The following is a 13,364-nucleotide window of genomic DNA, read 5'->3' on the forward strand; positions in this document are numbered from 1 at the left end:
AATTGAATACCCAAATGTACAAAGTAACTTTTGTAAGCTGCTACTGCCAATAAATACATATATTCAAATTGCGATAAAAATAAATTTATTAGACTTTAAATCAAAATACAATTTCTCGACATATTTACTATATACAGCTTAATTTACATTTAAGTAATACAAATTTGAACCAAAATAGTTTATCAGGATAAGGAGATGTCTCTTTCCCTTATTTCTCTTTCAAGAACCGAAAACCGAAACGCTTGTGATAAAGTTGCTAGCTCAAAGTGTTGACAAACTTCCAACTGTCATAACTTGAAGAAAACTGACCAGATTTTCAATCGGAATGCCATTTTGATCATGATTCGGTTTCTTTATTCATACTGCATTTAAATTTTTTGCATTTAGAAAATTTTATTATTTTTCGACCATCACAGCCATGGTTCCACGCTAATGATAAGGGTCCCCCCTTTGAAATTTTGAAATTTAAAATTTTTAAATCTCAAGATTTTGCTTTTAATCAACTCCTTATATCGTAATTAGTATAAAATGACACTTTAAACTTGATTTTGAGGCCTTTCATTTTTTTGTAAAAAATCATGTCAAAATTAAGAGAAATTTTGACTTGTAAAGTAGCTAGGTAAGAGGCTTAAGGAACTTCGAACTGTCATAACTTTGGCAATACTTTACCGATTTTCAAGCGGAATGTCATTTTGATCATGGTTTCGTTTCTATATTCATTCTGTATTCAATTTTTTTTTTCATTAGAAAATTTTTTTAATTTTCGACTGTCGGAGCCTTTGAAATTTTGAAAATTCTAAATTTTAAATCTCAAGTTTTTACTTTTAATCAACTCCTTATATCGTAATTAGTATAAAGCGATGCCTTAAAGTTTAAACTTTGTATTTCTCTGGATCTAGATATTTTAAACGACACCTTATCATTTTAAATGTTTTAAAATTGATTTGGTGTACCGTTACGTACCGATACTGATATCAAAATCGAAAAAAGAAAACTGATATATAAGCTATTACCGAAATAGTTGTTTCGGAACGTACCGGGATTAAAGCCGTAACCTTTATTGGTTTCGATTTGATTCCTTGGTCTTCTCTATTATTATTTGCACTAAAGGTCTCATTAGTCAGCTTCTTTGAGATACAGATACATATACAGATACAGATAGAGCGTATAAAGTAAAACTAATTTTGTTTTAATTTCTCCTTTCAACACATGTTCTCTGTTCGCGTGTAATTTTTAGCTCGCCTAGAGGTATTTGACCCTTTGGCTCACAGCTGATTTATGGGAATTCATACGTGTCCATGACTCTCCATCCCATCTCTATCTCCATTTCCATTTCCATCTCCATGTCTATTGCCACTCCCGGTCTTTGGATTCTTGGTTCTAATTTCTGGACTCTGGATTTTGCTTCTGTCTTTTCTCTGCCGCTCTGGAATTGAGTTGAATGTACGTTTTGCGTGAAAGTTTTGTAGGTTTCATGTGTTTTGTGCTTAGCTCTGTTTTGTTTGTTGCTTTGTGGCCAGAAGTGTCGAACTGCCGAAGTGCCAAACTGACTGTCGTTCGGTCAGAAGCGCAGCTTTTGAAGAAACCTAATTCATGAAATGCTGACCATATTAATTTATCTTCTTTGTGCAAAAATTCGTTCATGATTTGGCCATTACCAGCTACAGTGCTAGCTGAAGCTATTGGTATCACTATGTGATCAGTTGGCCATATCTATGTGTGTTAGTGTAGTTGAATGAACCCGTGATGCGTGAAATGTTTCAACTTTTGTTAACGAGATCATTGACACTTGAACGCGAAATGCAATAAGTTTGTTACCATGTCAAGCGATACCATTCCCATTCCCATTCCCATTCCCATTCCTATTCCCAGTTCCCTTTTCCCGATTCCGTATCCAATTCCAGCTACGCTTTTATTGGCATGATCGTGCACTTTTGTTGATAACAAAATTCGTAGAAAGATTGAAAGAGTCATGTCCCCAAGTCGCAAGAAGCTAGCGGGTTGTCTATGTGATCAAGATGGTCAGCTTTTTATCATACTACACGTGGGGTAATTGATGTACTCATGAATGTGTAAACTGTACATATACGAGTATGTACATAAAAAAGGGCTCAAGATGCAATACATAATTCTAGCACATAAATTTTATAGATTAAAAAAAAAAACTAGAATATTTTAATAGTCAGTTTTCCAAATTGCATTTTCAAAAACAATTTTTTTATTAATAATACTTTATTATAAGTAAGATGCATATTTGCACATTATAAAACTTTTATTGAGTTTAAAAGTCTTAAAAAGTTGTTTCTTTGCATTTTTGAATTTTACAAATTCCTTTGAAAATCCATTTTGATTTGCAAGGAATAGCTAAAAAAGGCTTTTGATAAACATTTTTGTAATTAAAAGATTCTATTAAATATATATTATATAGATTAAGCAAAATTTTAAATATTATAAAAGTCACTTTTCCATAAAAAAAATGTTCAAAAACTATTTTACATTCACAATTGCACATTATAAAACCTTTACTAAGCTTAAAAGTTTTCAAAAGTTCTATTTTTGCATTTTTAAAATATACAAATTCGATCAGAATTCTATTCTGATTGGCAAAGAATAGCAAACTAAAGCTGATAAACATTTTTGTATTTAATAGAGCATCATTTAAATAATTTTCACATTCTTAAGACTTTTATAGAAATTAGCATTAATAATGATATGGAAAAAATGAAATGCCCTGACAAATACTTAATCAACAGCGGGTTCAGTGACATCTTATCAAAGAAGACAGACGAATGGGGCAATGTGATACAAGAATAGAGACTTTAAGTAAGATAGACAGCATTGTTGATCTGAGATGAACTGAAATCAGTGCAAAATTCTTGACAATACTCGTAACACAGAGCGTAATTACTTCATTATAATGGCGGCAAGAACTTGACTGTGATATGAGTGCCACAGAGTACAAGTGAGTTAATGATAATGGTTTCAATTACTTGAGAGTAACAAAGAGAGGGAGGGGCGGAGGGGGGAAAGAAGAACACACATGTACAAGTAAACAAACGAAGTGAGGAGGAGAAGGAACAAACGGCCCACAACAAAAGAGTAAACAAACATTTTTTGACTTTTTAGTGGTGTAAAATATGCGGAAATGCATTTCTATGGTCTTACTTTACACTCGAACATATACACAAGTCAAACACCACAAGTCATGCCAACTTCAGCCGGCTAACTTGCATGTGAACAGCTCTCAGAGTGTGTGTGTGTGTGTGTGTTGGCCCGAAGATGACGATATTAATGTGGCTGCAGAGGTAATGATGATCATGATAATCACGTGAAAACCAAACCAAACCAAACCAAGCAAAGCCAAGTCAAGAAGAGAAGAGGAGCGGAGAGGCGTGCCGAGGGGAGCAGAGTGAGCGGACCTGTTTGGAGGCACATAATAAGAACACAGTGCAATGCAATGCAGCTGCTGCACTGCAGCGGGTGGGGTGGGGGGTTGGGGTGCTGGAGAGGGTCAAAGTGGGTGCTGGCTGTTGGCGGTTTGCTGTTGGCTGCAAGCAATGCAACAACCAAAAATGGCAAATAACAATAACAACAAAACTGGGCTAGGGCTGGGATGCATGGTCAGAAGCTGAACGAGTAAGGGGAGAGGGAGAGGGGAGGGGTAAGGGGGGTTTTAGGTGTCCAGCAGGATGCATAAACGAGACGAGACGAGACGCTCAGTCGGATGCTGACGATCAACCCATAGCCCAAGTAAATTACGACTGCAAGTCAACCAGTCAAGTTAGTCAAGACAACAACAAGTTACATGCAACAGTCTCTGTCTCGCTCTGGCTCTGGCCCTGTGTGTGCGTGTGTGTGTGTGTGAGAAATGCTAAGAAAGAAAGCAAGTTGTAAGCAAGCCAAGAGGCAACAGCATCCTCCATTTCATCGACTCGTCTTTGTGCTTTTTTTCGTTCGTCTTATATTTACAAACGAGCGAAAGGTTCGTTGACCGTACAAATAGTGACCCACTAACATCTGCGAGGTACGTTCACCCTAGTGACGTATTACTTCCATGATCGAAACCGAAGCGACGCGACGGCAGCAGAAGCGAACAGCCGAAGCTTAGACGGCGCGACCGAGACTGAAACGAACCTGGCTCGAACCATTTGGGCCCGGCTCACTTGGTTTGAAGCGAACCAAAAGCTGTTGCGGCCTAAGAGCGCGTCCAAGCTTAAGAGTCGCCACTCGGCTTAATGCGGAAATGTTGCAAGTTACACATTTCCATCAAGCAGTCGTGTGTTATACATACCATAAATAAATAAACTTATCTGCGACTCTGTGCTTATTTCTTAATTATATCTATGCAGACATTCTTATCAGCACTGATTAGAGTCAGCAAATTTGAAGTCAACTTGACTTCAGTGTTAACTTTTTCCCGTCAGATCTGGAGTTTTTTGAAACTAACAAAAAATACTGCAAATATTCAAATAATAATAACTACATTACTATCATATATAGTTTAAATATATTTTTGTATATTATTTGAAATATATCTTAAATTATTAAAAAAAAAAAAATTATAATGAAAAATTAATGATTAAATAATAATTTGTTTATTCTTAATTATATCCATGCAGACATTTATATCAGCACAGATTAGAGTTAGCAAATTTGAAGTCAACTTGACTTCAGTGTTACCAACTTAACTTTTATCCCGTCAGATCTTAAGTTTTTTAAAAGTAACAAAAAATACTGGAAATATTCAAATAATATTAACTACATTACTATCATATATAGTTTAAATATATTGTTATATATTACTTTACATATATTTTAAAATATTGAAAAAATAAAAACAATTATAATGAAAAATTAATGCTTAAATATTTTGAGTTTTTAGTCCTTGCATGGACAAAAATTATGTTTTCAGGACAAATGTTACTTTGATTCCTTGAAATTTTGAAAGTCCTGGTCCTAAAAAGAGTTTTTATGCCAATTTAGTCAGGATTGAACTGAAAACTCTAAATATATGCTAATAATAACAAACTAAGAACTAAAAAAAAAATAATAATAATAATTTTTCAACTCAAAAAGCCAGATTCTAAAACTTTGGTTTCTTGGTGATAACATCTTGGAAAACACCGACGATTACGAATTCAGGAAAAAATTTTTCAATTATTTGAAGCATATACAAATCGATGCTTTATAAGCTCCGTAGATTTTTGTACAATGCCACTAGACCTCTTTTGTACATTTTCGATTTTCCAGGGTATAAAATCAACCTTAAAATTGTAAAAGTTTTTCATCAGACTTTCTTGCAGCTTTCCTAGCTTTTTCTAGCCTATATTAAAATGTTAATATAGCTTTTTAAGGTCTTGAAGAGTTTTCAACGCTGCTTGGCTCAGCTGGCCCATAAACTGGTCTGGCACTATCTGGAGGCTTATCTGTGGGACCACACCTTGGACTAACCTTTGGCAGCAGCCTTGACAATCGCAATTTGCCGCCTCAAGTTCAAATTCAGGCGAAAACCTGAACAAAATGCCACATGCGGTGAAAGTAAAAATTCATAATTTTTTGTATTTTTTTTTGTATCTTTTTTTCGTTTGTTCACTGATGTTGCTGTTGCTGTTGTTGTTGTTTGCACATTTTTCTCAAAGAGGCCAACATAAAAATGCCGAGGCGCACAGCGGCACATTGCAGTTTCTGCAGCCCCTTCTTACCACTTCATTAGAGGCTAACACTGAGTTTGAGCACAGAGCCTTGTATCTTTCTTTTACTTTCGTTTGCTTTTCCAAATAATTTTGCCGTTGCAGCACCCGTAACCCGCAACCCGCAGTCCCTGCCACAACGGTCTGTGCCACAGGCAATTGGTTGGCCAAGTCAATGCCGTATGCCGCTGATCATGAACATGACACAATATTATGGATTATGAGTCGCCTGTTGTGGCTTGTCTATGTCTGTGTCTATGTGTGTTTGTGTTTTTGTGCTGTTGCAAGGAAAATTGGTGTGGCAAATACATATCAGTTATCTCGTTTTGTAGTTCATAATTCACAGTTTATTTATGAGTTGTCAAGCGTTTGCAACGTGAGCGGTTTGCATTGTCAAGTTCAAGGTGTTTTTCTGACTTGCTTGATTGCTTGAAGTAGGATGAGGATGGCGCCTGGCGCTGCGTTTAGATCACTTGGATATTTATGAGTTTATGCTGAAAATTGTCTCGGCCCACACACACACTCTCGCACACACACCTGCTGGGATAGAGACTTTCACACGTTATGAATGAAGTGCTTAAAATGCTGTCAATTGCAGGGACATTCAATACTGCATCCTTGAACCTTGATTGAGGACACAGCTGTAGACGCTTTTGAGGTCTTTTGAGGCATCTTCCGGCTGATTGGGCACATGGGAAATGACACAGCTTCTGGGCCAAGTTGAATTTCGGCTATGCTTTCAGGATTCTGGCAATTGGCTATCAAATAACTTTTCGACAGCAGCTGCCTCATGTTCGATGTTTCGGATACAGATTCGGATTCACACGCTCCTCGGGCGCATCCCAATAACAATTTGATGGTGCAGCCTAACAGGCAACGGCCAAATTGGCTAACAATTTTTTTTTTTTTTTTTTTTTTTTTGTTGCCACTTTTTGCAAGTGGCGGCTGCTGCAATCATTGGATTAATTTTAATATGTCCATGGCTATAAAGTGTTCACATCGGACTCAATCCCAGCTCGACTTGCTGCATCTATGATTATGGACTCACGGCAATCGACTCGACGTTGCCCACAAATACAGACAAACACACACACACACACACACATATATTTTCATATGTATGTATGTATGTATGTATATGTATTGTACATAAATGTAGCAACGTTTGGTTGCCAGCTTGGCTGCAACTGCTGCTTGCCACTGGAATTGCGACCTCTTTGGGAGCGTTGTTGCTGCTGTTGTTGTTGTTGTTGCTGCTGTTGTTGTTGTTGTTGTTGCTGCTGCCATGTAGCTGGTTACGAAACCCCAAGAAAAACTTCCGCATTCATTTAAGATCATTTCTGTCGTTGCTGCTCCAAGTGGTTGTTGTTGTTGCTGCTGTTGTTGCTGCTGTTGTTGTTGCTGTTGCTGCTGCCGGTGCAGATTTGCAACAGCCCCCCCTCATTTGGTGTTGCTTGTGTGTTGTTTGCTATTATTAATGCCGCCGCCGTCGTCGTCGTCGTTGTCTCTCCCGCATCCAGTTGTTGTTACTATTTTCTTATGATTGTTGCTGTTGTTATTGTCGTTGTTGTTGTTGCTGCTGTTTCTCCCATGCGAAGCGCGTCGCTAGTTTTGTAAATTTATGGATCAACGTTGCATACCGCACGACAAGGAGTCAAACAGCTCCCAGCTGTGTCAGCCAACTCAACTCGTCTGCCAGTGACAAGCACCAAAACTGACAAGGTGCTTCTGTCATCTTTGGCTAACAAGTCAACTGATCCATCAGTCACTTCACTGCTGTCCACATGTGGGAGTTCAGAATAGTTTCTCCCTGTATACACTTTTATAATCTCTGTCTAATTTCAATAAAGCAGAATATTTAATGCTATGTATCAAATATCATCTATATATAAAACTATTTGTCCTGACTGACTGACTGACTGATACTCAGCAGCCTAAACGGTAAGTCAGAGGAGCATGAAATTTTGGCACAACATAGCTGAGTCAACTTCATCAATATATAATAAACTTATTTTTATGCAAAAATAAAAGTTTGTAGTGACTTTTTTTGACCAAAAATGGCTCACAAATACAATTTTTTTTTGAGACTTGTAATGTTATAAAGCTTTGCAGACTTTTAATAATTTCCTTAAATTTAAATTGTCTTTGGGGACTTTTATTTTAACTTTTTTTAACCAAAAATAAAACATACAAAGACTTTTTTTATTTGCCTCACAGATACAATTTATTGGAGACTTGTAAATTTATTAGACTTTGCTGACTTTAAATAATTTCCTTAAATTTAAATTGTTATTAAAGACTTTTATTTATACAAGTCTTCAATAGCTTGTCTTTAAGAACTATTATTTTAACAAGTCTTCAATAGCTTTTTTTAAACAAAAATAAAACATACAAAAACTTTTCTATTTGCCTCAAAAATACAATTTTTTTTTGAGACTTGTAAAGTTATTAAGCTTTGCAGACTTTTAATAATTTATTTATTTTTAAATTGTCTTTAGGATCTTTAAATTTAACAAGTCTTCAATAACTTGTCTTTAAGGACTTTTATTTTAACAAATCCTTAATAGCTCGTATAAAATCAATTTTAAATATTCTGATTTAATAAAAATTTACTTTACTCATTACTGCTGATAACTTGTAAATACATTTTTCATTTTTATAAGATTACAAAATATTTCTCACGAATGATCTGTAATCCAAAAAATTAATAATTATAATAATATTTCAGTGAGTCAGATATCTTCGGTCATCTGTTGAAGTTGCTGGAGCTGTTGTCCAACTAAACCAGTCCTGCCATAATCAGGTCATGCCTTGCCTTGTGGCCATTATTAAACGGGCAGAAAGAACGGTTCCAGGCAAAGAGTTGCAACTCTTTTGGACTGGTTCATCTTGCCAATAAATTAACACTAATGGCGAAAAGAAAATACAAAAAATTGAAAAGAAAAAAATAAAAAAAATGTTTTACGTTTGCCGCTCATCAATAATGAGTACCGTTAGCTTTGGCAGCGCATGGAACGCCATGGGGAGGCGTCTCTCGCATGGCATCTTGGCCAAATGCAACTGGTTGTCATTGTCAAATGTGGAGGCATGCGTCAATAAATTACCTAGAAGCGCACCCAAGAGCGCTGTCAAGACCAAAGCCAAGAACAAAAAAAAAGCGCAGCCAAAGAGACAACGGACAATGGGAATGGGAATGGCCAGTGTCCAATGAACAACTGGGCAACAGGCAACTTGTAACTGGCAACTGGCAACTGACAACGAGCAACGGTACATTATGCAATCACGGCATGAATGAGACACTCTTGACCGAGTTTCCAAAGCCAGGCAATAACGGTAACGCGACGTAAGCGACAGCTGACAAGTGGCCAACAACAGAGAAGACGCCACACACCGACTAACGGGTTCTCAAAGCTCTCTGGCTAAGCGAAATAGCAGAAAAAGAAAGAGCCGCGAAAAGATTCAAGAACTTTAAATGCAGGCCAGTTGCCAGTTATGCAAAAATTATAAAAATAAAACACAAATAATAAACAAAAGTGAGTAGAATAGAATGGAAACTATTTTCATTATTCATATGATCAAACAATTTGATAATATTTAATAAATACATACATATAGGTCAATACCTACATGATCAGAGTAAGAAAAACAAGGATCAATCAGTCGAAAATTTAATGCAGGGTACCAGATTCTCGAAATTTCAAAAAAGTCAAGGGAAAAGGTTGATAAAAATGGGCAGTGATGGAAAAAAATTGAATTTAATTTTGATGCAGAATCAAAACAGAGGTTATTAATGATAAAATTGACATTCCGCAAGGAGATCGGAACAGATTTGACAAAGTTATGACAGTTTAAAGTTTCTGAAATAGGATTTAAGGGAAATAACGGAAAGAAATGCCGGTGAAGGTAAAAAATTTTGATGCAGAATCAAAATAGACGTTAAATAACGATAAAATTGACGTTCCGCAAGAAGATCGGTACAGATTTGACAAAGTTATGACAGTGTAAAGTCTGAAAAAGGACCAAAGGGAAATAATGGGAAAAATTGCCGGTGAAGGGAAAAAACTTAAGTTTTAAATTTTGATGCAGAATAAAATTATTGACCAAATGATGATAAAATTAATATTCCGCAACGAAATCGGCTTGGATTTGACAAAGTTATGACAGTTTAAAGTTTATGAAAAAGGATTTAAGGGAAATAATGGAAAAAATTGCCGGTGATGTTAAGAAGTTTTGATGCAGAATCAAAATAGAGGTTAAATAATGATAAAATTGACATTCCGCAAGGAGATCGGTACAGATTTGACAAAGTTATGACAGTTTAAAGTCTGAAAGAGGATCAAAGAGAAATAATGGAAAAAAATTTCCGGTGGAGGGAAAATTTTGAATTTTGATGCAGAATAAAATTATAGACCAAATGATTGACATTCCGCAACAAAATTGGCTTAGATTTGACAAAGTTATGACAGCTAAAAGTTTCTGAAAAAGTTTCAAAGGCAAAGGTAAAGGAAAGAAAAAATGTACAGTGAAAAAAGTAGGTATGATAATACAAGGTTACAAGTTTATTCACATTGAATTTAAGAGAGTGATGCATACAGTGGATATATAGTATGTGATAAGGTAAATAAGTACTGTCCGTGGCATTGATTGCATCTAATCGATTAAATGGGTCTTAGCCAGGGCAACAATTGGGGCTGCCGTGGGCATATCCGGATACTCGCCAGCACTACCGGCAATATCCAGATGCGAATACCTGATCGGCTTACTGGAGTCGAGGCCATGTTTGTCCAGACCTGTGGCCTTGATCATGAATGCAGCGGGCACCTGATGACCACGCGGAGTTCGCACCGATGGCAAGTTATTGGATTGGACGACATCCTCGCCAATGACCCTGCCGGCATTGAAATCGAAGTCACACTGACGCAACACAGAGACCTCGAAGGGTTCGCCAAAGACTTGACCAGCTGCCTGCAGTTTGCGAGCATGATCAGCCTTGGCGGCCACGCTGTTGTCCACAATGATGGACTGGCCTTCTCCTGCCGATATGAAAGCATGACCCGTCAAGGTGGCAATGCTGAAGATATGCGGATTGGGTAGATTGCCCTCAATGACCAATTCCTTCATGCGGCACAGCACATCCGCCATGCACATTCGGCCCTCGGCATCCGTATTGCCAACACGCACCCGGACTCCAGCTCTCGAGGTAATGATTTCATCAGCTACATAGCATTCCTCGCCAACGGAATTGCGTACCATACAAAGAGCGCCTATAACATGAATATCCTTGGGCTGCTGTTGGCTAACAACCTGCATAAAGCCGGCAACGGCAGCAGCTCCACACTTGTCCCGCGACATGCCGGCCATAATGCCGCCAGCCTTGATGTCAGCACCGCCCGTATCATAAGTGACTCCCTTGCCGACCAGCAGCAGAGTTTTACGTGCCGGAGTGGGCGGTATGTATTCCAGATAGATGATGCGTCCCTGATGACGCTTGACCATGTTGGCAGCCCGATTGACGGCGCCAAAGAGCGGATACTCCTTGTTGATCACGTTGACATCGTCGATGACCGTAACCTTCAGATTGTCGAACAGCGGCTTGATGTAAGCCTCGACCGAAGACGGCGCCATGCGCTCCGGATCACCGATGCCAATGTCGCGGGCAACATGACGACCAGACTCCAGCAACAAAGCATCCTTAATGATCTCCTCGGCATTTGGATTGTTAATCATGACGGAGAGCGAACTGATGCGTTGCTTCTTCTCCGGCACATCCTCGCGCAATTGAATGGGCTAGAAAGGACCAAAAGAAAACTTAGCCAGAGTTACTAACTAATTAATTCCGTGTTAACCTACCACATAGAGTCCCTCCAGCGCACCCAAAACCGTGCACAGCTCGGCGTGGGTGAAACGCTTGCTCTGAGGCACCACCAGCAACGGTGAACGGAAGCCGGACTGGAAGTAAAGGAATTAAAGATAAAGCCACAGTTTCCGTTACATCACATACGCCTCCCACACACCTTAATGGCCCGCTGCAGCGACTGCGCTGCCGCCTTCTGATAGCAACGGACATCCGCATAGTCCGTCAGTTCCGCCACGGGAGCATAGATCACGGGAAGATCAAGGCGTGGCGACTTGAAGCACGATACGACACTGTCGAAGGCCTTATCATAGCTGCGATGCTCCTCAAAGGTATCGGCCAGCTCCGCAGGCACCGCACGGTCAATGATGCAGAGCACGTCGTGGCCGGACTTGCCCAGGATCTTGGAAAGCTTGACCGAGCAGGGCAGTAACCTGTAAGGAGCAGGGACAGTAAATAATGATTATTTTGTTGTTTTTTTTCAATTGATAAAGCCATTAACTTCTAGTAACTGTAAAAAAACGAGAAATATACCAAAATTTATCTTTAAGATTTATGGTTTTTATTACTTTACTCCTAAGATAAATATAACTCAAAAAATTATTATTATTCTATGAGTTTTATTTTTTTTTTATCAAAAATAATGATTATTCCTGTGATTTATTTTTTGCTCAAAAGTAATCATAAGTAAAATAATAAAACTCATAGAATAAAGATTATTTCATGAGTTGTATAATAAAACGTATAATGATAACAGTCCCTGAAAGGAGCATCATTTAAATATTATTGCAATATGTAATGTATAGTTAAATTATATATTATTGCTATTTGTTTATATTTATTGGTCGCAAACAGTTGGCAATCAAAATATGTATTTATAAATACAATTTTGTCACGCCTTTATTGCCAGCTGTTGAGTTTCACAACATTGTTTTAAATTATTAGGAAACGCCCCGAGAACAGTCGATAGTATTTCTCCCCATCTCAGCACATGTTCCTAGCTGATAACAGCGATTATCTACACTTTGAAGTGCTGTAAATATTAGTGATTATGATGATAAGCAACGAGGCGATAAGCTTTACTTAACCCATTGAAAGAGCCAACTCACAAATTGAAAAAGGAAACTCCATAATAGCGAGAATTGCAGGATGCTGATTCAATTACAGCATTTCAAAACGATCTTAAAAATAGACACACCCTGCATAATACTTACTTGTCGAGTCGACTCATGTCGTTAGTTAGAACAGCAACAGCTTCAACACAAAGGCAAAGATAACTGCAGCGAACGGCAAACGGAGACTCACTGACTGGCGACGATTGAAGCTGAATTCCAATGGAATACTGGAACTGCAAATGGAATGGGAATTGGCGATAAGGCGACTGGCGTTGATTGTGGTCGTATTTTGATTGCTTGTTGTTGATTGTTGTGCCAACGACACGGCACAAATTGATATGTGAAGTTTGCAGCGCACACAACACCCTTTTATAGTGCGCACTGCTTTTGTTTATAACAAACAACTACCCACGACCTATGCACATATGTATCGTAGGTATGTTATAATTGAAATTGTAGCTTGGGTGTACACAATAACAATAGTGCAGTCGACGTTAGTCACTTACACCGAAACAAAACAAAGCGATCACTTGCCAAACGAATGGTTATTTTCTTGCTGGTCACGTTCACGGTTTGTGCTTATTGAGCGGCAAATGCAAAAACAGCTGACAGCCCCTAAAATGCCGGTCAGCTGTTGGTGGCTAACCATTGTTGCCAACCATTACAGATGTGTGCGTAACATATAAGGTTGCCACTTTGTAAAGA

General features: G+C 38.0%; 1 protein-coding gene across 2 annotated transcripts; it reads right to left on the bottom strand.

Annotated features, from left to right (window-relative positions):
- Window positions 1-10,222: 10,222 nt before the first annotated feature.
- LOC117790959 (putative aminopeptidase W07G4.4) lies at window positions 10,223-13,183 on the bottom strand. 2 transcript variants are annotated; one of them, XM_034630578.1, is made up of 5 exons: window positions 13,166-13,183; window positions 12,759-12,892; window positions 11,705-11,978; window positions 11,541-11,639; window positions 10,223-11,477 (listed from the first exon to the last, which is right to left on the bottom strand). In XM_034630578.1, exons 2-5 carry the CDS (start codon window positions 12,773-12,775, stop codon window positions 10,341-10,343), a joined length of 1,527 nt encoding a protein of 508 aa, XP_034486469.1. In that variant the 5' UTR covers window positions 12,776-12,892; window positions 13,166-13,183; the 3' UTR covers window positions 10,223-10,340. The 2 variants fall into 2 exon arrangements, with proteins under 2 accessions (XP_034486469.1, XP_034486470.1); XM_034630579.1 differs by having other exon boundaries at window positions 13,153-13,169.
- Window positions 13,184-13,364: the final 181 nt, after the last annotated feature.

Source organism: Drosophila innubila (assembly GCF_004354385.1).
Source record: "Drosophila innubila isolate TH190305 chromosome 3R unlocalized genomic scaffold, UK_Dinn_1.0 2_E_3R, whole genome shotgun sequence".
Taxonomy (NCBI): Eukaryota; Metazoa; Arthropoda; class Insecta; order Diptera; family Drosophilidae; genus Drosophila; species Drosophila innubila.

What these genes read in the sequence shown, in the direction of transcription:
- LOC117790959 (XM_034630578.1), bottom strand. An exon ending in CGCTGCAGCGGGCCATTAAG is followed by an intron (nt 11,640 to 11,704) that starts GTGTGTGGGAGG and finishes CTTTACTTCCAG; the next exon opens with TCCGGCTTCCGTTCACCGTT. An exon ending in CGCTGGAGGGACTCTATGTG is followed by an intron (nt 11,478 to 11,540) that starts GTAGGTTAACAC and finishes GGTCCTTTCTAG; the next exon opens with CCCATTCAATTGCGCGAGGA.